Here is a 25,345-nt window from a genome sequence, read left to right on the forward strand (position 1 = left end):
GACGACAGAGGATGAGATGGTTGGATGGCATCATCAACTCGATGGACGTGAGTTTGAGCAAACTCTGGGAGATAGTAAAGGACAGGGAAGCCTGGCGTGCTGCAGTCCATGGGGTGGCAAAGAGTTGGACAAGAACAACAAAAAACGGGTATAACATTTGCCCCCCGGAGAGACTGTGAGGGCTGAGATATAGGAAATACTTGACGTCACAGAATGAGATTCAAGGCGAATCCCAGCTCATGTTTGTTCGTGCTCATTGCCGTGCAAGCTGTCCCTGCTCCTCTGCTTGCACAGAGCTGGAAGGAAACTAAACACAGGTCATGAAGTGCTTTTTAGAGGCTCCCTGAAAGGCTCATTAAAAGTAGCCAACACCCTATTCATTGTTCAAATAGTCCTGCCCCCAAACCTCACCGCATATCCTCAGAAAAGTTTTCCAATGCGGAAATTCAGCATCTTAAGAAGCAGCCCATTTCCTCTTTGGCCAACTCTGCCTGGAAGCAAGCTCTCTTTCACTTGTGGGAGAGGACCTCACAAGACCATTGTTAGGATCAAACAGACGCCATGACAGGCTTCAGGGGGCCAAGGTAGGCCTAAGTCTCCTTCACAGAGGGGCTGAGTTATTGCCAAGGAGGAGCTGAGATCATCCTCTGCCGGCGCCAGGACTCGACCAATCAGTGTACTCCCTGTAGCCTGGTTCAAGCTTATCAGGAAAAGGACGAAACCCCCCCGAGAAAGCCCGCGCGTGCGAAAATCTAGCCAATTAGTAGATGCTAAGGAACCCTTGCAACCAATCCGCCCCTGCCAATTGCCTGTCTTTGTCTTAACCCTATAAACACTCCTGTAATTCAGGGCTCAGGGCCCTTGTTCCACTCCACTGCGTTGGATGAAACTTGGGCCCTGGCTCGAGCTAGCAATAAATTCCCATTTTGCGTTTGCTTTGCTGTGGATGTCTTGTTCTCTCAGTTCTGGGGATTGGGACCTTGGGCATAACATTTGGGGGCTCGTCCGGGATCCCCTGACTGAGAAGAACAACACTTTCCAGACATAAGGGAAGCCTCACTAGTAGGAAGTATATCTGGACGCCGGTATCAGGTCAGGGGGCGAAAGAGTCGCCCAGCCAGCATAAGTCTGGGGCCCAGCATTCGAGCTGGAAGGCAGCTGGTTCTGTTAGCCATTCTGTAAAGGAACGGGGGAAAACGTTTCTCCCGATCCTGAGTCTGGTGGGCGGTGGACGCCCTTTGGTAAGGTAATTTTGGGGAACAGGACAACAGCAACCCGGGATAAACCTAGTTCAGTGTTTTCGGCCAATATTTGTTTGTCTACTGTCTGTCGCTTGTCTTTGTGTGCTGGTGCCGTGCTTTTTGTGTGTTTATTGTGGGTGTTGCCGCCATGGGTCAAAGTTATTCTACACCGCTATCTGTAATGACTGACCATTTTTCTGATTTTAAGTCCAAGGCTCAGAATCTATCCCTGCTAGTAAAGAAGAGCAAGCTAAAAACCCTATGCTCATCTGAGTGGCCGACGTTTCAGGTTGGCTGGCTGCCGGAGGGAACTTTCGGCCTGCCGGTCATCCAGGCTGTTAAAGAAAAGATAATGGCTCCTGACCCTCGGGGCCATCCGGACCAAGCTCCTTACATCCTGGTCTGGGAAAATCTAGCAGAAGACCCTCCCATCTGGCTGAAACCCTTTATTCACAAACCCCCCCCTCCCCGCCCCCCCAGTGCTTCTGTTCCACAGGTCCTGGTCATGGAGAGCTCTAAGGAAGAAAACCGGGAGGCACAGGAGAGCTGGAAGAAACCGATACCCCAGGAATCTTCTCTATACCCTAGTCTGATTGATTTAGACACTGAAATCTCGCCTCCCCCGTATATCCCGCCACCCTTGCTCCCGCAGGTACCTCAGGTGTCGTCCAGAGAACAAAGAGGGAACTCAGAACCCTCAGCTCCTCAGCAGGAAGGGGGGCCAGCCCAGGGAACTCGCGGAAGGACCCGAGGGGGCGGGGACTCGTCTGACTACGGGAGCCGAGAGGCCCCTTCGTCTACCATTTGAGCGCTTCCTGTCCGGGTCGGGCCGGCAAATCCTGACGGAGAACGGAATTACCAATATTGGCCATTCTCTACCAGCGACTTATATAACTGGAAAGCTCAAAACCCCTCTTTTTCTGAAAAGCCCCAAGGCCTTATTGATCTTTTAGATACTATCCTGTTTACTCACAATCCTATGTGGGATGATTGTCAGCAGCTGTTACAGGTGCTTTTCACCACAGAGGAACGGGAGTGAATTCTGTCGGAAGCACGGAAACACATTCCCGGAGTGGATGGGAAACCGACCATGCAGCCCCACCTAGTGGAGGAAGGGTTCCCTTCTGTGCGGCCGAACTGGGACTTTGAGCGTGCGGAAGGTAGGGAGCATCTTCAGGTCTTTCGCCAGACTCTAATGGCCCGTCTCCGGGCAGCCGCCAGGAAACCGACAAATTTATCTAAGGTGAATCTGATAAGACAGGAGCCAAACGAGAGCCCAGCAGCCTTCTTAGAGAGGTTAATGGAAGCCTTTAGGCAGTATACGCCCATGGACCCTCAGGCTGATGAGTCACGCACAGCAGTTCTGTTAGCTTTCGTGAACCAGGCAGCTCCAGATATCAGGAGAAAGTTACAGAAGATAGAAGGGCTGGGGGAACTGTCAATACAGGATTTGGTGAGGGCAGCTGAGAAAGTGTTTAATAACAGAGAGACCCCTGAGGAGAGGGAGGAACGGATTAGACGGGAAGAAAGAGAATATGAGGAACGGATTAGACGGGAGGAAAGGGAATATAGGGCTGAAGAAAACTGGAGAAATCAGAAAGAGCTGGCTCAGACCTTTTTGCGGGGACGAGAAAGGGGCCCGAAGCCCTGAGAACTAAAGACACCCGGTTGGGAGGAAAGGAAAAACCAGCTAGACCTGCCCTAAAGAGAGACCAATGTGCTTACTGCAAAGAGCAGGGACACTGGAAAAATGAGTGCCCCAAGAGAGATCTGAAGAAAAAGACTGTAAGAAAGGAAGAATCTTCCTCGGGGACCCACGTCTTATATGCAGGGGAAGATAGTGATTAGGGGGGTCAGGGCCTGGCACCTCTCCCCGAGTCCTGGGTAACTATTAATGTGGAGGGGAAACCGGTCGGCTTCATGGTGGATACGGGAGCCCAATACTCAGTTCTCAACCCAAAATTTGGGCCGATGTCCAAAAAGACTAGCTTGGTCCAGGGAGCCACCAGGACAAAGAGATATTACTGGACTACTAAACGAAAAGTGGACTTGGGAGCCCAACGGGTGTCCCACCCATTTCTGGTGATCCCGGAATGTCCGGCCCCTTTATTAGGAAGAGACCTATTGGCCAAAGTCAATGCGCAAATTCACTTTGACTCTGGGGGGATATCAGTCACAGATGGGCTTGGACAACCAATTCATGTTTTATCCCTGGCACTGAGAGATGAATACAGACTATATTCACCAAAACCCCCTGCAGCGGTGGATCCTGCTATGCAACAGTGGATTCAGAAATACCCTCTGGCCTGGGCAGAGATAGCGGGAATGGGACTGGCTAAACAAAGACCTCCCATTGTTGTTGAATTAAAAGTAAATGCTATTCCTGTGAGGGTGAAACAGTATCCCATGAGCCAGGACGCCTGGCAAGGAATTATGCCACACATCCAGCACCTCCTAAAGGCAGGAATTCTCAAAAAGTGCCGGTCCCCATGGAATACTCCCTTGTTGCCTGTGAAAAAGCCCAGGGGAGCAGACTTTAGACCAGTCCAAGATCTTCGTGAAGTCAACAAACGGGTGAGTGACATTCATCCCACTGTCCCTAACCCATATACCCTCCTGAGCAGCTTGCCACCAGACTATGTCTGGTATACAATTTTAGACTTGAAAGATGCCTTTTTCAGCTTGCCTTTGGCCCCCCAGAGCCAGGAAATCTTCGCATTTGAATGGGCTGACGAGGACGGCCAAACTGTGGGGCAGCTGACCTGGACTCGCCTCCCACAGGGGTTCAAAAACTCGCCGACGTTGTTCAGCGAGGCTCTAGGCGAAGATCTCTGTGAGTATCGAACCAGCCACCCCGAAGTCGTTCTGTTGCAGTATGTAGATGACCTCATGCTGGCCGCTACGACTAAGGAGGTATGCCTAAAGGCCACAGGCGATCTCCTCCAGACTTTGGGGACACTGGGGTACCGGGCAAGTGCGAAGAAGGCCCAAACTGCTGGACAGGAAGTCATTTATTTGAGACATAAAATAAAACAGGGACAAAGATGGTTGACTCAGGCTATGAAAGAGACTATTCTACGGATCCCCGAGCCAACAACTCCCTGGCAGGTGAGGGAGTTTTTAGGGATGGTTGGGTACTGCAGGCTATGGATTATGGGGTTTGCTGAAAAGGCCTGACCTCTATATGAAGGAAGCAGAGAAAATAGAGACTGGACTTGAACTGAGCCAATGAGGCAGGCATTTCAGGAACTTTGACAGGCGTTACTGGAAGCCCCAGCCCTTGCTCTTCCGGACCCAGCTAAGCCGTTTCAACTGTTTATGGATGAAAAGCAGGGAGTAGGGAAGGGAGTCCTGATGCAGCAATCGGGACTGTGGAGACGGCCTGTGGCATATCTCTCTAAACGACTGGATCCAGTAGCTGCGGGATGGCCACCCTGTCTCCATATCATTGCGGCCATTGCTCTCCTTGTCCATGATGCTGACAAGCTGACTTATGGACAGCGTCTCCTGGTCTACACTCCTCACACCATAGAGGGGATCCTCAAACAGCCACCGGGTAAGTGGATTTCTAATGCTCGCTTAACCCATTACCAGGCCCTGCTGCTGGATACTCCCCGGATACACTTTAAAACACCTTGTTTTCTGAACCCTGCCACTTTGCTACCCATCCCAGAGGAGGATGGGCCCCTCCATGACTGTGTTGAAATGTTAGCTGAGGTAACCGTCATACGAAAAGACCTCAGCGACTTGCCATTAGAAAACAGTGAGCTGAAAAAAAAAAAGAAAAGAAAACAGTGAGCTGGTATGGTTCACGGACGGGAGCAGTTATATAAAGGATGGAGAGAGAAAAGCGGGGGCAGCCATAGTAGATGACACTGGAAGGATCATCTGGGCTGAGGCCTTGCCCCCTGGAACATCAGCCCAAAAAGCAGAACTGATAGCTATGATACAAGCACTAGAGAGGGCAAAAGGAAAAAGAATCACTGTTTACACTGACAGCCGATATGCACTCGGCACTGTGCACATTCAAGGCCCCATATATAAAGAGCGGGGGCTCTTGACGGCGGAGGGAAAAGAGATTAAAAACGTGCCTGAGATTCGCACACTCTTGGCAGCGGTCCACTTGCCCCGGGCAGTGTCCATAGTGCATCTCCCGGGACACCAGAAAGGAGAGGGTGCCAGGGCCCGAGGCAACCGTGCTGCCGATGCAGCAGCCCGTGAGGCAGCTGCTGGAGGCCACGAAGCCCATACACTGACTGTGGGATTGCCACCGCCGGGGATGGGAACACTTCCCCCAAGCCCCATATACTCCCCCTCTGATTTGAGCTGGGTGCAAGATAATACCACCCGTCCTGCTGGCAAAAACGGATGGTATCGGGACCAAGATGACAACTTGTTGCTTCCTGCCGACCTGGGCAGGCATCTCTGTACCCATTTACATCAAACTACCCATTTGGGAGAGAAAAAGACTTCGACACTCCTACAAACAGCGCAGCTGCGGTTTCCCCAACAGAAGAAAACCATCCAGGATATAGTCTGCACCTGCAAGCCCTGTCAGATGATGAGACCAGGAAAAGGACAGCACACAGGTGTAAGATATCAGGGGGAAAGGCCAGGACATCATTGGGAGATAGATTTCACTGAGGTAAGGCCAGGCAAGTATGGGTACCGTTACCTGTTAGTTTTGGTTGATACATTTTCTGGGTGGGTAGAAGCTTACCCTACTAAGAAGGAGACAGCGATAGTAGTAGCTAAGAAGCTCCTAGAAGAGATTATACCTAGGTTTGGGCTGCCGGCATCTATCGGCTCTGATAATGGACCTGCATTTGTGAGTAAAATTGTTCAGGGACTGGCCTCAGCCCTGGGGACCAAATGGAAGTTACATTGTGAATACAGTCCCCAGAGCTCAGGACAGGTAGAAAGAATGAATCGGACCCTAAAAGAAACTTTAACAAAACTGGCAATAGAGGCTGGTGGGGACTGGGTGACCCTCCTTCCCTTCGCGCTTTTTCGGGCACGAAACACTCCCTATAAACTGGGTTTGACTCCCTTTGAAATTGTATATGGAAGTCCACCCCCCGTTTGTCCAGCATTTGAGGGAAAAACCAAACCACCTCTCCCGCTACGCGCTTTCCAACAGGAGATGCTAGCCTTGAGTAAGGTACATAAACATATCTGGTCATTGGTACGGGAAATTCATGAGGGCCAAAATGAAGGAACAATCCCGTCTCATAATATAGGCCCAGGAGATTGGGTTTGGGTTAAAAGACACCAGTCAAGGACCTTAGAACCAAGATGGAAGGGCCCTTATGTGTTCTTCTTACCACCCCTACTGCCCTCAAAGTAGACGGAATTGGACCCTGGGTACATTGCAACCACGTGCGACAGGCCACTCCAGAAGAACAAGAGAGGGCTCAAAGAGAATGGAAGTCAACACTGCATCCTTCCAATCCCTTAAAATTGAAGCTCGTCCGACAGCAGATCTTGGACGGATCACTCTGACTCTCCTGATGATGGCTGGCCTCCTCGACCCCGGAACTGCCAGCATTGACCCACATAAACCTGTCAAGATCACCTAGAGACTTCAAAATGGGCTGACATGAGAGGTACTCAATATGACCACCGAGATACATCCTCCGAACACCTGGTGGCCTGACTTATATTTTGACCTCAAGGACTTAGTGGACACCCCTTGGTCAGTGCCTTTGATCCGATTTAGAGGTTTTGGGGCATGTCCTGGTCATAAAAGTGACGAGGAAGCTTGTGGGGGTATACAACATTACTTCTGTAGGTCATGGAGCTGTGTGACTTCAAATGATGGGGTAAGGAGATGGAAAACTAGCAACCGAGATTTAGTCAACTTCTCCTTCACTCAGCCTATGTCAAGAGATGAATTCTATGAATTCCATGATCAGGAAGATGAGATACCTAAAGATGAGATTGCTCAGGTAAAATTAACGTTTAACCAGAAGTTGGCTATGCAGGAAAAGTCTTGGGTGTCTGGATTATCTTGGGGCTTCCAGCTACAGGCTGATTGGTTCAGTGTAAAACCTGGGGGAATCTTGATTGTGAGTCAGATCCTAGAACCTATCCAAACCCAAAGTGTAGGCCCCAATCAGATTGAAAATCCGGGCCCACAAAGGGTGTTTAAGGCAGATCCAACTCAGAGGGCTACAATTCTGAGCCCTACGCCCTCCATTTCTTGACCAGGAGGCCAGCCTAATATAGCGGAGGCCCTCGACCCCTTGTCCTCCACCTCCAACCTAGAAACGTCGGACCCGTTATGGGATCTAGCTAAAGCAGCCTTTAAAGCCCTAAACCATTCTAACCCCAGAACGACTCAATCTTGTTGGCTCTGCTACACTCTTTACCCTCCCTTTTATGAAGCAATAGGCTTAGATGTTTCTTACAACCTGTCCACCAGCTCAGGTCCACCTCAATGTCATTGGAGAAAACATAGGGTTGGTCTCACTATGAAAGAAGTTTGGGGAAGAGGACTTTGCTTAGGTAAAGTTCCACTTGAAAAGACTCCCTTGTGCGCCTGAACAGTCAATCTCACAGAACTGGACCAAATAAAGTGGATTGTGCCCAAGGCAGGGGGATGGTGGGTCTGCTCACATACCAGGCTGACTCCGTGTCTATATGCATCGGTCTTTAATCCGAATAGAGTTTTGTGTATTAGTGACTGTGATGCCCAAAATCATATATCACCCAGAAGAAGCTATGTATGACTATTGGGCCAAGGAGACTATAGATCAGTTGGGGAAAAACAGAGTTAAGAGAGAGCCTATCACACCCATCATGCTAGCGAACATGTTCGGTCTCGGGATTGCTGGGGCGGGGACAAGAATAACATCCCTGACTATGCAAAATCAGGGATTCACTTCCCTACGAGCGGCAATAGATAAAGACATTACCTGTATAGAACAGTCAATCAGCCACCTTGAAGAATCCCTAACTTCACTGTCAGAAATGGTTTTGCAAAACAGAAGGGGCCTAGACTTGATCTCCCTACACCAAGGCGGATTATGTGCAACTTTGGGAGAAGAATGTTGCTTTTATGCAGACCACACTGGGGTGGAGAGAAAGTCTATGGCAAAAGTGAGAAAAAGATTAGCACAGCAGAAGAGAGAGCAAGAAGCCCAGCAGGGGTGGTTCAAGTCCTGGTTTTATCAATCTCCTTGGCTAACAACACTAATTTCTACCCTACTCGGACCGCTCATTATACTCCTACTCATTCTAACTTTTGGCCCATGTATTTTAAATAAATTAATAATCTTTGTAAAAGAACAAATCAGTACCATTCAGGTAATGGCACTGAGGCAACAATATCAGGCAGTGTCTCAGAATGGAGAGGAAGATTCCTCTCAAGGATAAAAAGACAGGGGCGAATGTTAGGATCAAACAGACGCCATGACAGGCTTCAGGGGGCCAAGGTAGGCCTAAGTCTCCTTCACAGAGGGGCTGAGTTATTGCCAAGGAGGAGCTGAGATCATCCTCCACCGGTGCCAGGACTCGACCAATCAGTATACTCCCTGTAGCCTGGTTCAAGCTTATCAGGACGAGGATGAAAACCCCCCGAGAAAGCCCGCGCGTGCGAAAATCTAGCCAATTAGTAGATGCTAAGGAACGCTTGCAACCAATCCGCCCCTGCCAATTGCCTGTCTTTGTCTTAACCCTATAAATACTGCTGTAATTCAGGGCTCGGGGCCCTTGTTCCACTCCACTGCGTTGGATGAAACTTGGGCCCTGGCTCGAGCTAGCAATAAATTCCCTTTTTGTATTTGCATTGCTGTGGATGTCTTGTTCTCTCAGTTCTGGGGATTGGGACCTTGGCCATAACACCATACTGACCATACTTTCGAAGGCCCAGAAGTGAAGTCAAGGGAAATGCTTGCGGCATATGCTACTTTCTGCCAAAACCCATTTGCTTTACTCTTGAGTGGATTAATTTAAGCTAGGGGTTACCTGGTTTTGCATTTATTAAAATATCCCATTCTTGAATTCCTCCATATTGGAGTGACTTTTGGAGGAATAGACTCCCTATTTTATACCACCAGAGTTTTTGAGTGGGTTTTTTGGCCATTCATAGCACCATACAGAAGCCAGCCCAGTTCATTGACACCTGCAGCATAGGAGTCAGAACCACCATTAGTGCAAGGTTATTTGGGGACAGGTAAGCCTGGATGGGGTGAGGAACACAAAGCAGCGAGGGGATCAGGGGAGGCCATCTGGGAAGAAGGGCACTCAAACCTGGAGGTTGGGCACTATTCAGAAAAAGAGGTAGAGAAAGCAACTTTAATTTCTTGATAGTTTCTGCTGATACGCATCTCACACTTTGCCACTTGTGGGCAGGTTTTGCATTCCTGCATTAAGAAATCATCCAGTTTGGATGACTACACACTTCAGCCTCCCAGACCCCTGAGCACTCACCCCAGAACTCAGATATGATTGCCAAGCGTCTGCCCTGTAGCTCATTGTGTTCCTACTTAATCCATCTTCTGTTCCTTCTGGGGGGAAGGGAGAGGCAGAGTACCAACGATGGGAGAGAAACATACAGGCTTGCCTGTTTCTTCTTCATCTTTTATTTGTATATTACAGACAACAATTCCCTGTTTCTCTGTTTGTGGGGCCTCCAGATAAAACTAATTCTGTATGCTTTATCTCCCTTGCTAGACTGTGGGTGCCTTGAAAGTAGGAACTAGGACTGATTTACTCATGTATCTGAAGCCTCACACAGTGCCTGGAACGCGGCTGCTGTACAGAAATGTGTGCTGAATTTAAATGAACAGCAAGTCACCTGAAGAGTTTAAAGGTGGAAGCTTGACATCATTTAGGCTAGTAGCTCTTAAACCTGGATGTGTATTACAATCACTCCTTGAGCTTTAAATATAATTAGGACCCTACTTCCTCCTTAGACCAATTAAACTAGAATCTCTGAGAGCAAGATTTTCACAGTTAAATGACCAGAAAAGAGCTTATCACCTGATGGCATGCTGTAGTGATTCTATGAAACCAAGATCACTTTCTAATGCACAGTGAATATCCATTGTATTATGTTTTTTTACCATATAATGCACTTTCTTAAATTTGAGCCTACGTGCTCTAAATATATAGAACATGAATTTTTATATAAGCAACTAGCAAATACAAAAGGAGAAAGGTAATTTTCACTGGGTATTCAGAGACTTGCCCATTCATGGAATAGCAAAAGGTTCAGCTTAATATCATTATGGTTGAGCCGAATTTCAGTTTTCGAAAGGTGAATAACCCAAAGGATAGAAAGGAGTGAGAGAAGGAAGACCCCACTACCCCATAAGAGTCTTTGTGTGACCTATGGGAACAGATTCTGGTCCAAAGACACCTTTTTTGGAAATGTGTATATCTGAACACCCTATTTATATAGAGCAGAACTGATAAGAATCTAGCGTGGGTTTTAACTACATTAAAGTGTCTGCTGAGAAGAGCTTGCTTGGTCAGCACTTGCCCATACAACTCCAGCTGCATGAAGATGGCAAGGAGGTTTTTATAGGTCACACAACTTCGGGACTGAAGCAAGGTAAGAGACAGGCAGTACATCAACGTCTTTCTCTGAGCGTGGTCCTGGAACCAGCAGTATGGACTTCCCTCATCCAGGTGCTTGTTAGACCTACTGAATCTGAATCCACATCGTAACAAGATTCTTGGATGGTGTACAAATATACGGAAAGTTAAAAACACTGCCTTTACGGGTGCTCCCCGCAGCCCTCATCTGATGTTTGCTGTTTCAGTCGCTCAGTAATGTCCAAGTCTTTTGCGACCCCATGGACTGTAGCCCGCCAGGCTCCTCTGTCCATGGGGTTCTCCAGGCAAGAATACTGGAGTGGGTTGCCATGCCCTCCTCCAGGGGATCTTCTAGACCCAGGGATTGAACCCGTGCCATGCCTCCTGCAGCTCCTGCATTATAGGAGGACTCTTTACTGCTGAGTCACTGGGGAGCCCCCTCTATCTGGGGACCAAGTCTATCTGGGAAGCAGGAAAGGGATGTAGAGTTTTGAGCTTTCTTTCTAGCGTTCTGGTCAAGTTGTTTCTCTGAGAGAAAAGCCAGATCATTGTAATCAAGCAGCCAGCGTGCACTGCGGGGGTGAAACATGATGCAGGGTGGGAGGTGGTCAGAGACTGGGGGGATTTGCCCTCAACTTAAGTCTCCCAGAAATCCCCGTGATCCATAGCTGGATGGCTTCCCCATCAGGGTTCCCAGGAGAGATGACAGAGGCAAACCTGATGAATGTTACAGCTGTCTTCAGTGAGCTGCCCTGTGGGCCAAGCCTGATACCAGGTCCTGTGCACGCATTATCCCTGTTGCTCTGAACAGGAACTCTACAAGCAGGCAGTCCCCTGTCTTACCGACGAGGAAAGCTGAAGCTCAGAGGGCAGGAGTACTGTCCTTATATTCAAAGAATTAACACACAGCAGAGCTTGATGAGACCCCAAGGTCTCTGGTCTCCCTACTGTGCCTGCCTCTGTATCCAGTTCTAGTCCCAGCCCTTTAATAATTAGCCCTGTAACCTTAAGCAAGGCCTTCTGTTTCTCTTGGCCTTGGTGTGCTCATTTGTAAAAATGGGGATTAATAGGCTTCCCTTGTGTTGTAAAGTGCCTGGCAAACAGCAAATCCCCAGTGGATACTAGTTTTCTTCCTTTCAAAATGAAGGGATGGTTTTAGCACTGAGTCATAAGTCATGGAGGTTTAAGACTGACCATCCACAGGCAGGGCCACTCTCTCCGATGGAAAGGCTCCTCTGGCTGGGTTCCCACGTGAGCCAGCATCTTTGCTCCCCTTCCCCACCACACCTAGCTTGATGCTCCGCTTGCTCTTTCCTTCCGCGGTAGCCCTGGGACCTCCAACCAGACAGGCTCACCTTGACCCAGAGGCAGTTCCCTTTACCCTGTTCTCAGTTCTGGCCAAGAGCAAACCTCAGATACAATTGGCCTTGGCATCATTGAATCCTGAGCCCCTGCTAGCACTCCCAGTCTGGAGGGCTGCAATGAGAAGGCTGCTGAGGAGCAGAGCTAGAACGGCTCCTGCGCTCGGCATCTACTCTCCACCCTGCATCCCGTCTCCACCATCAGAACACATATCAGTCCAGCAATTCAGTACCGAGGGACCCCGAGCCAGAGTCCCCTGGCATCCTGAACAGGGTGCTGTCTGTTGCCTGGGATCGTGCCTTAATTACTCAAGAATCGGAGGTGGGTATCACTGAGCCACTCTTCATTCCTTACCAAAAAGTCTCAGGCAAACAATGTAATTAGGAAGCATTCCTGTCTTGGGGGTTGAAAGTAGGAAGAAACTCCTTCTTGGGATAGTTTTTCTAAATATTTGGGTTATCGTTTCTTTGGGGGATAAACGTTGGTGCTCTTTAACCAATAATTCCAGGTTCCTGAAGACATATTCTAGGATAGGAACTAAGATGTATATAGATGTTCAAGACATATCATTATCACTAAAGATAGTGAAAAACTGAAAATAGCATAAATGTTCAACAACAGGGAAAAGGTTAAATAAATTATGCTACAGCTTTATGATGGACACAGATACCCATTAAAAGTGATGTTTTCCAAGAATTTTGTAGAAGAAACATGTTAAGAGGAAAACAAGTGGGATTCAGAACTGTATAAACAAGTTAATTACAGTTATGGAATTAAAAATATAGATGTGTGTGTGTATAATACGTAACAGAAAAACATATAAAAGACAAAATCCTAAATGTTAACAGTACCTTCGGTGGATTATTTATGGCTTTTTTGGGCTTCCCTGGTGGCTCAAAAAGACTCTGCCTACAATGCGGGAAACCCTGGTTTGATCCCTGGGTTGGGAAGATCCTCTAGAGAAGGAAATGGCAAACCACTCCAGTATTCTTGCCAAAAATCCTGTGGACAGAGGAGCCTGGTGGGCTACAGCCCATGGAGTCGCAAAGAGTCGGACAGGGCTGAGCGACTAACACTTTCACTTTCTTATTTGTTTGTTTATCTCCTTCTCCAGTTGACTCCCTGCCTGAGAACTGAGTGGAGAAACACTTAGCTCCTGCCCCCCGGATGGCTTTTCCCTGTTGCACGTTGCCTTCTGTGTCCTTTACCCGGATGCTCATGGGTCAGGGCAGTTTGGTTATGGTATATCCCCTGCTCTGAGGTGTCTGACTCCTGTTGCCCCAGGAGCTCCAAGAAGAGGAGGCTGAGCGAGCTGCTGCTGGCTGCACAAGCGGGGCCTAGTGTCCAGGATTCTCTGTGATCTACGTAGAGCCGCCGTTTTCCCTTCACCCATTCCAAGAGCAGCTGCTGAGAATCTTGATGTACAAATCCATCTTGGTGTGGGTTTAAGTGCAGAAAGGCCTAGGTTTCTGCAGACCAAGAGTCTGAATTCTATACCTGCTGTGCTTAGAGCCATGGCAGCAAGGTGGGTGCCCTGTGCCCGAACTATGAGCGGCTTTTCTCAGAGTCCCAGCAAGTGAACGGCTCCATTCTACCCCCTCACCCCACCAATTACAAATATTTATTGAATGTAAGGGCTGGAAGTGACCTTAGAAAAACAGTAACTCTCCATCTCACAGACATGGAAACAGACCTAGAGAGGTGCAGTGACCTGCCTAAAGCCAGGTGGGTGGGAATTTGTCATTTTAGCCAGCTGCCAACTGAATACTTCCCTAAGTGGGGAATTCCTGAGATAGCTTGGAAGCAGGGACTCCCTGCATCTTGGAAAATGGAAACTTCAGGAGGCCAGATAATCCCTATCTCAGCCCTGGCAGGTGGGGGATGGGCTGATCATCCCCCATGGAGATTACTCCAGCGTTGCTGCCTTGCGGCTGAGAGGTGTGAGATGAGGCTGGACCAGGCGGCAGCAGCACAGCCCCCGGGCCATGGGGCCCCCGAGTTAGTGGTGAGGGCCCATCAGGGATAGTGTCCTGAGCAGGCTGTTCCTGGGGCAGGTGTCACCTGCACCTCGCCCACCCGGGCCAGATTCTCTAGCTCCCCATTGGTTCTCTGAGCTGCCTTCTTCCTGCCGTAGAAGTCTCTTAACTCTGCTGTAACAAATCACCTTAGTGACTTAAAACAACATAAACTTGCTATAATTCTGGAGGTCAGAAGTCTGAAACAGGTCTGTGTGTATGTATGTGTGTTCAGTCATGTCCGACTCTTTGCAACCGCATGGACCGTAGCCCACCGGGTTTCTCTATCCATGGGATTTCCCAGGCAAGAATACTGGAGTGGGTTGCCATTTCCTACTCCAGGGCAATCTTCCTGACGCAGGGATTGAACCTGTGACTCCTGAGTCTCCTGCATTGCAGGCCGATTCTTTACCTCTTGAGCCAACAGATTCATTGGGAATAAAATCAAGGTGTTGGCAAGCCTGGTTCCTTCTGCATTAGGCTTTTTTTTTCTTTTTACTTTTTGGCCACCTTGCATGGCATGTGGGATCTGTTTCTCTACCGGGCCTTGAACCCTCGCCCCTTCTTTGGAAGCGTAGAGTCTTAACTGCTGGACCAAAAGCAGGGAACTCCTGGGCTGGTTCCTTCTGAGGCTCTCAGGGAAAATCCATTTCTCTGCCTTTTCCTGCTTCTGAATGATGCCTTTTCCTGCATACCTTGATTCATGTCCTCTCTCTGTCCATCTTCAAAGCCAGCAGACGAGTATCCTCAATCTCTTTCTGACTTCCCCTTCCAATGTCACATTGCTTACTCTGACTCTGACTTTCCTGCTTCTCTCCTGTAAGGACTCTTGTGATTGCATCAGGCCTACCCAAATAATTGAGGGGTATGCTTCCAACTCAAGATCCTTGATTTACTCACATTTGGAAAGTTCCTTCTACCAGGTAAGACAACATACTGACAGGACCAAGAGATTAGGACATGAACATCTCTAAGTACCATTATTCTGCTGACCATACTCTCCAATAATTATCACTCTGTTACAGAACACCAAGAACAGTTTCAATGGTTTACAACCGAAACCTCTGATTGACAGTCACAAAACTTGCAAGTGTTTTAGCTTGGTAGAGCTGGAATATGCTTTCTTTGAAGAAAGCAGGACCTACAGAGATTCAGCTCAACAGTAAAGAGAGTCTTTCCCATCCAATATCTTGCAGACCTGTTTGTTCCCAAAATCTTGAGTCATTCCAGCTGGAAAGGGAATTTTCTTGCCCAGTGTATAACCACAGAGCAGGCATGAGATCAGGGTTTCTGGTAAAGAAGCATCCTCAGGGATCTTCCCTGGTGGTCTGGTGGTTAAGAATCTGCCATTCAACACAGAAGACGCAGGTTTGATCCGGGGTTGAGGAACAAAGATCCCACATGCCAAGGAGCAACTAAGCTGTAATTAGAGAGCCTGCATGCTGCAACTAAGACCCGAAGCAGCTAAATAAATTCATATTTTTAAAAAGAAAGAGAAGAAGAAACACCTTCGGATTCTATGACCCCACTTCCAGGAAACTATCCCTAGGAATGAGAGAATAGGGGTGCACGGTTACACTCTGCTGTTGAAGTCATTGGGGTCCAAGGCAATGGAGGCTGCAGAAGGCAGGATTTCTCTACCATATCCAGGCAGGCAGTTACAAATGCAGATTCCAGGGCCCACCCCAGACCTACTGAGTCAGACTCTCTCATGTGTGAGGTTGGAAATCTGAATTTTATACTCTGCCCAAATGTCTCCTCTACACTCTAAAGTTTAAGAAGCCTGACAGAGAAGAGTTGGCCTGCCTTTCCCCTCACTACTTGTTCAAATCTGTTCTGTATCTCTGACATCAATGCCCTTTGGAGGACATGCTTATCTCTTGCTTTTTCCCATCACCTGGGCTCCTTCCCCTGGAATGGGTTGACATCTGAAGGTTGGACTTCCAGGCCAGTTCCCTGCCTTCCAGACATTCTGGGCAGGCCACCCATGCCAGCCCTGATGGAGGACAGCTGGTGGCAGCTGCACCCTGAGATGTTCTGGGGCAGGAGGGGAGTATGTGTCTGACCATGACCCTCCCCATACCTGAAATCAAGTCCTCGGGGGTGTTCCTCCAATGAGACCCCCTGGGCAGAAGATGGCAGTGGTTGCCAGACAGGAGTGGGGAGGGGCAGGCAGGCAAGGCCTGGGGCCCCGGGGGCCAGAGAAGAGCATTCTTGGGAGGCAGCAAGGGGAAGGACCGTGAATGAAACCAGGATCCACTGTCCCATCACACTTCACTCAAAAATGCAAATGCAGAGAGAGAATTCTTAAGAATTTCATGACAGCAACTGCAGAGCACTAAAGCAAGAGTGGGGAAGCCTCCTTGTAAGTGTGGAACCCTGTGTGGCTGCACAGGCCACATGTCCATTGCACTGGCCCTGCGCAGGGGGCCTCGCCTGTAGCCCTCACTTCTGTCCTAGAGCGCTCCATCCCAACTATTCACTAACGACGGTCAATGCCCAGTGAAGAGGGAATGGAAGACATGAAGCGGGGAATCAGTGCGACGCTCACAGAGGAGGCAAAGCCGAGGGAAGCCAGTGCAGACGCGGGAGAGGGAGGCAGAGACAAGACTGCATGTGGCAGACACCGGGGGGAAAGAGGTGTATTTTTTACTGAATAGCTTTCACACAGGCTAAATGATGTCCTGTTGTTGTTAACAAAAAGCTCTATTTTTATTTTCTGTCCCAGCAGACTGTCATTTGACATTCAAAACTACATCAGCACCCTAAAAATTAATCTGTGGATGCTTGTTAGTAAACAGTTTGGGGGAGCTGTAAAAATATTTTCCACTGGTGAACTTTTTTTGTAATCTTAGTCTAAATAAGGTTATCCGCAAGAATACATTTGTGATGTTCTCTTGGTTTTAAATGTCAAATTAAAAAATAGTTCTCTTTTTTTAAGTTGCCAATATTTACAAAGCACTGTTTTCCCAGTGTTGTTTACAAATGCCTTGTTATGTGATTCTTGTGTCAGCGCTGTGAGTTAAGGGTCAGGGCGCTAACGGCTCCGAGTGCCTGCTGTCCTGTGGATGCTTATCCTAAAAAGTGCACTCCAGCTTGGCTTTAGGGTCAAGTTTTGGGACTTAACCTATCTGCCCTTGGTGTCTTAATCTGTGAAATGGGAACAGCTTAATCTCACATATGCCATCACTGGGCACTATGCTAGATGGGTGTGTGTTGGAACCGTGGCATGACGGCTGTTCAAATGGCAGCTCTCCATTAAGTTCTTTAAAGTCTCCCCTAAATCCTATGCAGGAGGTATGATTATCTCTGAGTGAAAGGGGAGGAAGAGACCTGGGGAGCAGAACATCAAGAGCTGCCCCACTCAAAGCCTGAGTTGTCTCCACTACTCCACACCCTCAGTAACCCTGGCAGGTGCTAATGTCCCCACCTCAGACATGGGAACTGAGCTGCAGAGAGTGTAAGTGATAGGCTCAGGGGCCCTTTCACTTATACATACAGGGAAAGGGGTCATCTCTAGACTTTGCCAGAGACTAAGAAATGCATGTAAAGCAGACATTGAGAACAGACTTGTGGTTGTCAAAGGGGAGAGGGAAGGATGGATTGGGAGTTTAGGGTTAGCAGATACAAACTATTATATATAGAATGGATAAACAAGGTCCTATTGTAGAGCACAGAGAACTATATTTACTATCCTGTCATAAATCACAATGGAAAAGAATATGAAAAAGAATGGTATACATATATATTGATATATATATGTGCTATATATACACACATATGTACTCACTATATAAATAACTGAATTAGTTTGCTGTACAATAGAAATTAACATAACATTGTAGATCAACTAAAAGAAAGTAGTAAGACACACACACACACACAAATGCATGTGAAATGCTTGGCACAGCTCCAAAATGAGGAGGAGGAGGCAGGAAAGGTGGGCGGAGGGGAGTAGGCGACACCCCTCTGCCGCAGCTGCTTCCCTCCCTCTGGCTTTACCACCTTTAAGACACGGGGTATCTTTGGTGGGGATGGAAACTGTGACATTTCCCCTCCCTCAACTCTGGGTCATGCTTTGTCATCCAGTCCCACGGCCACAGCCCTGGAATGACTGACCCCCTAACCCCCAAGCAGGATGTTCTGCCACCATCCAGGCACTTTCACTTCAGGGTGAAGGTCACACACAGCTCTGCTGAAAATATCATGCTCCTATTTCAGTGGGTGTGCGCCTGCTAAAGAGCGCGCCCTGCTGGCCCCTCATCAAACAACACACAGACAAAGCACATTTCCTGTTCTTTCTTTCTTAAAATACGTACTGGACTGTGCCAGCAAGTGAGATCTTTAATTGAGGCATGCTAAGTCTTTGATATGGCATGTGGGATCTAGTTCCCTGACCAGGCATCAAACCCCAGCCCCCTGCATTGGGAGCACGGAGTCTTAGCCGCTGGACAACCAGGAAAGTCCCCCACCTTTGTGTTTTCAAGCTAACAAGTGAGGAAGGCAGCCGGCATGTTTCTTTTCCTATACCTGGACTCAGTGTTATCCCACCACTGGCCACTGCTAACAGGAAACACTTTAGTGACTAGAGACAGAACTTGGAGAGGCGTTTTTCAATTTGTCAAGAGATGAGCACTGGCTTCTCCCTCTCTCTCTCTGTTTTTCAAATAGACTACGTTTTAGCACAGTTTTAGGTTCACGGCAAAATTGAGTGAAAAGTACAGTGAGTTCCCATATCCCCTATGGCCCCCATATGCTCAGAATTCCCCCACATCAGCCTACCTGCCCCCGCCCCCAGTGTAATATATTTGTTACAATCAATGAACCTACATCGACACCTTATGTTCACTCAGAGTCCATAGTTTGCATTAGGGATCACTCTTGGTTCTGTATACTCTGTAGGTTTGGAAAAATGTATAATGACATGAAACCATCATTATGATATCACACAGCATTTTCACTGCCCTAAAAGTCCTAAAAGTCACTGCCCTAAACCACTGATCTTTTTACTGTCTCCATCATTTTGCCTTTTCCAGAATGTCATACAGTATGTAGCCTTTCCAGATTGACCTCTTTTACTCAGTAATGGTAGTCGGTTTCCTTTATGTCTTCTCCCTCTACTTATAAGGATACCAATCACTTTGGACTTAGTGGAAGGGGCTTCTCCACTGGCTCAGAGGTTAAAGCATCTGCCTGGAATGCGGGAGACCTGGGTTCGGTCCCTGGGTCGGGAAGATCCCCTGGAGAAGGAAGTGGCAACCCACTCCAGTACTCTTGCCTGGAGAATCCCATGGAGGGAGGAGCCTAGGATACCAATCACTTTGGACTTAGGGACCACCCTAATCCTGTATCACCTCATTTTAACTTGATTACATCTGCAAAGATTCTGTTTCCCAATAAGGTCACATTCATAGATTTCAGAGGTTAAGACTGGAACATACCTTTTGAGGGGACAGAATGCAACCTATAGCACCGTGTTGTCCCCATTGTATCAGCTGCCTCATCTGAAACGTGACTAAAATGTCAAGTGCTTCACTCGGGTGTTATTTGTTCTCAGTTCTGCTTGAAGATTTCACACTATGGCAGAAAGAAGAGTGTTATAGGGGTACTGTAATTTATTCAGCCATACCCTGGCAAATGGGCTGTATTTGATTTATTGATCACTTGTTCTTGAGGAAAAGTGGCTGAGAATTCTCTGACCTTACTGACAAATTATGCTGCCCTCATTTCCCACCCTCCCTGTCTCTGCCCCTCAGCTGTCCACACGAACCTGCTGGTACTTGGAGTTCTCACTTCTCCTATTGAATCGGAATCCACGTGGTTCTCAATATGTCATCTTAACGGGATCCAAGGCTTTTAAACATGGAATCCAGACTTTCTGGGTTGTTTCCAGAGGAGATGACTTTTTACTTAATGACATCAACCCCACTTATCCTGTCTGAAATCTAATCAATACATCAGACAACGGAAGAAAATGCTGTTCCGTGAATGAAATAGAACAAATTTTCCACAGTGAGAAGTGTCTCCTCTTGATCAGGAGCCCTGAAATGTATGAGGGCCAATCTCCAGGGGCCGTAATGAGCTGAGGAAGGAGGTGAAGGAGGTGGTCCTTGCCGGGAGGGGCAGGAGAGCCTGACCTGGGAGCTGGCCCTCCCTCCGAGCTGAGGTCACTCTGCCTGGGGATGGTCCCTGCCAGTGCCCCCAAGTCTTTAGCTGCATTAAGAGAGCAGCTTCTCAGTTGACTGTTGAAACTTTTTTTTTTTTTAATATCCAACAAATTAGAGCTGGTTTTTCTTCTGTTTGCAAGGAAAGTAGTCTAGAGAAAGGGTTGCAGATTACAAAAGCATCATCTGTTTTTGTAAATAGTTTTTTTGGGGGAGAACACAGGTACATCCATTGTTTACTTCTTTTTATTTATTTATTTATGGCGGTGCTGGGTCTTCATAGCTTCACACAGGCAAGTTGGGGCAAGCGGTGGCTCCTCTTCGTCGCAGTGTGCAGGTAACTTATTTACAAAAACAAACACCTAACTTAAGTAGATCCGGAAAGTGATATATGCCTTTATTAAAGAAAAATTTATGGAGCCAAAGAGAACCAAATAACAACCTCTCCTTCAGCCCAAAGGAAACTACTGTTCATAGTGGCTTGTGTTTCCTCCAGAAGTTTTCTATGCAAAAGCATACATAAATGGAATCAAGCTATACCAACAGCTCTGAGCCTTAGTTTTAGTTAAAAATATGTAACATACACTAAACTGTTTCCACATGCTCCAGATTCTGAGCAGTGTCCTGATCAAAAAATATCCCCAACAACCAAAAGTTAATTAAAAATGAACTCTAGTTCGTAATTGTATTTTTTGAACCACGTGAAGGATTTGTCTTAGAAAATCCTCCTTTTTTTTTTTTCTTTTCTCCTATATCTTGGTTTACACTCTTGAACTATCCTGAATTTCATTCCTCAAAATTCCATGAAAAACTTCTCCCTCAGCGTTGAGTCCTGGTTCCTATTCTCTTTTTCATGGTCCTTCTTTCCTCTTACAAAGGAAAAGCACACAGAAACCTCCCTGGCCAGACAAGACTCCTGAGAGCTTCAGAAAGAGGAAGAAACTGAGTCTTCTTTAGAGATGGGAGGGGCCAGCCTGGTGAGAGGACAACAACAAGCAACAGTGAGGTGTCAGGCACTGTGGGTTTTAAATCTCACACAAACCCTATGAGCTGGGTGATGCTCTCATTCACATTTTACCGCTGAGGAAACCAAAGCTCCTAACAGCTAAGCATCCAGGTTAAGGCACTTATAATTTAAATAGCTATTGTGTTGCAAAGGCCAGGGTCAAACCCATAATACTAGAAAGATTCCTGCTCACATGCTAAGAGGTTTTGTCCAGTTCCCCTTCCCTTCTATTGATTCTTTGTGGACTTTCCCAAGGGGATGTCCCATGTCTAGCGATGCCTCCTATTAATGCCCTCTGTTTACAGGCTAGAACCTCCCTTTCTTACATCATAACCTTCTTCGGACCATATTTAATTCTTTTCTGGAGATTCTTTGGGTACTGCTGGCTGGAGCTGAGCAAATCTATCTCACCTCCTCCTCACATACTAGGCTGGAGATGGAATGGCACCATCTCCATAGCAAAAGTCTTAATGATACCTTTCAATTCCTACTCCCTACAAGCTTCAACACCTTAGTTACGGTGAGGAAAAGGAGCTGTGGGGAGCAAGCTGCTTTTCAATCTCTATTTGTCCTAATCCATGTAACTCTGGTTTTTAAATAGATCCACAAATTCCTTGACCCGCCTCTTGTCAGAAGATGGAATCTAATCCTCCCTTTAAATACAGGTGAGACTTAGTGACTCAATTCTGACCACAACAAAAATGTGGCAGAAGTGATACTATGTGACTTTCAAGGTTAGTACATAAAGAGGATACAATGTCTGCCTGGCTTTCTTGGGGTCCTTGTTCTTGGATCCCAGACGCCATATTCTGAGGAAGCCCAAGGCACGCGAAGAGGGTTCATGCTGGTTTTATGGGCAATAGCCCAGTAAAGGTATCAGCCTCTAGTCAGCCTCAAGAGTCAGCTGCGTGAGTGGATAAGCCTTTCTGTCATCCCAGTCCCAGCTGTGGCTCCTTCCAGGTAAGGCCCCAGAGAGAGTGGAGCTGAGGCAAGCTCTCCCCACAGTGCTTAGTCTGAATTTCTGAACCATGGAACCCATGAGAGATAATAAATCATTACTGTCTAAAGCTACTGAGTATTGGGCCACAGTGTTACACAGAGATAGACAAGTAATTACAAAGCCACTTCCAAGTTCATGGTGAAATATCTGAGGGTGAATGACGGGAGTACAGTGTTCCCACTTCTTATTCTGCCACATGGAAAGCAAATTCAAGACTTATATTCCATATTTGAGAGCGCTGGTCAGGGCAACCTGCTTGTCCACACGCCTTGAGACCTGGAATGTCAGGGATTGTCCTCAAAGGGTGGAGTCATCTCAGACTGGCTCTGGTGGAGGCCTGCCTGAACATCTCAGTCCTGCTTCTTGCTGGCTGCTAGCGCAGCTTCTCTTTCTTCCTCAGCTCACGGGCACTCACATTTAATGGCGCCTCAGAATAACAATGAGGGCCAAAACACGGTGGTTTGCTCATTTTTTGGCTGCATATCATTGCCCTAGGAACCCAGGCAGAAAGCGCACTGCAGATGTCTGGGGAGATGTCAACATTCCCCGAGCCCTGGCTGTTAAGTTTTGAATTTGAAGTATCCATCCCAGTTGCTATGTGTCCTGCCATGTGGCCATTTCCAAGAAGCAAGGGTGACCCGCCTGCCCAGAAAGGCCCTCCTGCCAACACTTCTCTGGCTAGGGGCCTTGGAAATGTTCCCACGGGTGGGTGGTGGCATCTCCCTGCTCCCGTGTCTGTTAATCCTTGTCCTCTTTCTGTAGCATGTTCTAACCCCTTCTCAAACATTTTCTTTGCTCCCCAGCACTGGGCTCCCTGTGCATCTTCCCAGTGGGAAGAAGTTAGACCCTGTGCTTCCCAGATGTTCAGTCCCCGAGGTAGTGGCTGGTGGGCGAGCAGGTTGCTGGCCTTGAACCAGCTTGACCAGCTGATGCTGATTCCACAAGGGAGTCTCAGAGACTTCCTCCATTTAGTGACTCACATAATCGCTCTCCCCTTGGAACACCCAGTTCTGAACTATGCCATCTCCCAGAAATTGTAATTCCAGTCTCAGGCTCATCTTTACAATGTCCCTTTGGCTTTCCAATGGTGTTTCAGGAAACTTGTTCATGCCGGGTCCTGTCTTGTTCCCTTTTTGGGAGGCCAGGATGCAAATGCAATTTCGGCTCACATCCAGGGGTCTGATTTTAATTCAAGATGCAGCTGGACTACTTCTTAATTCCAAAATTCTTAACAACAACCCCCACCCACAAGTTGCAACACTCACAAAACCACCCACATGGTACAGTTTTAGAGCCGTGTAACCATTAATGAAATACAGTGTATTGTTCTACTCCATTTAATTTAATGGCTGCATCATGTACCATGGATGTACCATAATTTGTTTAACTAATTCCCTATTGAAGAACATTAAGGTAATTATTATTGTTATTAGATGAGCAGCTGAACCTTGGAAACACACTCTTAAATGCTTTCCCTCTGAGGAAAATGAAGAAGCTGACTGTTTCTTATCAACCCAACCAAGCCCTTAGAGATTATTATACCCGAGCCTGAGATTCACTGGCAGCCTCAGAGGCTGTTATTGACAGGAGTGGGCCACTCGGGGTGTTGGGGCTGAAAAAAGTTGACAGCCAGCACAGCCTCTGAAGACTAAAACTTCAAATCAAGGAGAGTGAAGGACAAAGTTCTAAAAGATCCACCAATGAAAAAGCCACCAAACTTCCTTGTATTTTCCTCTGATTAGAATCCTCAACACCTTCCTTTACCCGGTTATGCAATATGTCTTCCTGGATATGCTTATGGCTGGATGTCACTTCCTGTTAGATGTTCAGAAAGGGCTGCTTGCTGTCAAGGAGAGAGGTGGAGAGACTCATGGTGTGTGCACAGCCACAGCCCTCCTCAGGGCTGAAGATGGGCTCCTTACTTGCAGTGTGCCCTTTTGTGTCCTGCAGTAGTGCCTTGCAGCCAAGAGCAGCCACATAGAGGCAGACGAGAGGGAAGGCCTGTGAAAGCACTCCATTCAGGAGAACCGCTGCCCTGGACTGTGACAGAGAGACCCAATCAGAGCCCAGGCTTGGCAGGGAGACCACAGATAGATGGTGTCAACCACAGGCCCTTGCCAAGGGCATCTGCCATCTGCCTCTGCAGGGACTGACTCCTGTGCTGCTCCAGCTGTTGACCTTCAGCCCGCCCTGAAGGGAGCTCTGGGTGGAGAATGAGGCACTTGGTGTGCCAGGAAAACTGGTGAAACAGGTCTTTAGATAGCTGGGTATTTTCAGGAACTGATTTCATGATCCCAATCCTTGCATCTTCTCATATTGAGAAAAGCACTAAATCCCTTCATGGTGACATCAGCTCCTCATGACTAGCAGAAAACCTTTTGTAAAATAAGCATTTGATTGGATTGAACTCCCTCTTCACCAAAATCACATATATTGATCTTCCCTCACTACCTCTTTGGAGCAGACTCTCAGAGCCATCTGATGTGCTGTCTCCCAGGCTGCAGTCCTCATTTTGCCCCAAATAAAACTTTACTCACAACCTTCTATTGGGCAACTTTTTTAAGTTGACAGTGGTATAGAAGCAGGCCGGCTATCAACAAGGAATTGTGGGCTAGATACTCTTCTAAACATTTGACATGTTCCAACAATTGGAATGTCTTACCAGCCCTATGAGGTAGGCGCTGTGATCCCCGTTCTGCAGTTAAAGAGACCCAAAGCCTAGAAATGTTACATAACCAGCTCAACGGAAGTCCCCAGTGGCGCAGAGATCTGGGCCCCTGTCTGACTCGGGTTCCTGCCGTGACGTGCAGTTTTTTATTGTAGTCGAAGCAGAAGTGGCCACAGTGACAAGCCATCAAGAGTAGATAATAAAACACACAGAGAGAACTGTGTGACTATTGGCAGGAAGTGGGGGGACTAGACTCAGAAATTAAGGGCACCCATGTCTGAGGGGAAAACAGGGTGACCAGGCCACCAGGACAGACATAGGTCCCAAAGGATGAGGAATCCTTGTT

At 47.7% G+C, this 25,345-nt stretch overlaps 1 protein-coding gene across 1 annotated transcript in view; it reads left to right on the forward strand.

Annotated features, from left to right (window-relative positions):
• Positions 1-1,389: 1,389 nt before the first annotated feature.
• Positions 1,390-25,345, forward strand: part of LOC128055716 (uncharacterized) — a 54,716-nt gene continuing 30,760 nt past the window's right edge. Inside the window, 7 exon segments of the mRNA XM_052648259.1 lie at positions 1,390-1,419; positions 1,531-1,641; positions 1,738-1,828; positions 2,051-2,843; positions 2,894-4,996; positions 5,028-6,550; positions 6,553-6,620. Coding sequence (XP_052504219.1) covers positions 1,390-1,419; positions 1,531-1,641; positions 1,738-1,828; positions 2,051-2,843; positions 2,894-4,996; positions 5,028-6,550; positions 6,553-6,620 — 4,719 coding nt within the window.

The sequence above is a fragment of the Budorcas taxicolor genome, chromosome 11, assembly GCF_023091745.1.
Source record: "Budorcas taxicolor isolate Tak-1 chromosome 11, Takin1.1, whole genome shotgun sequence".
Lineage (NCBI taxonomy): Eukaryota > Metazoa > Chordata > Mammalia > Artiodactyla > Bovidae > Budorcas > Budorcas taxicolor.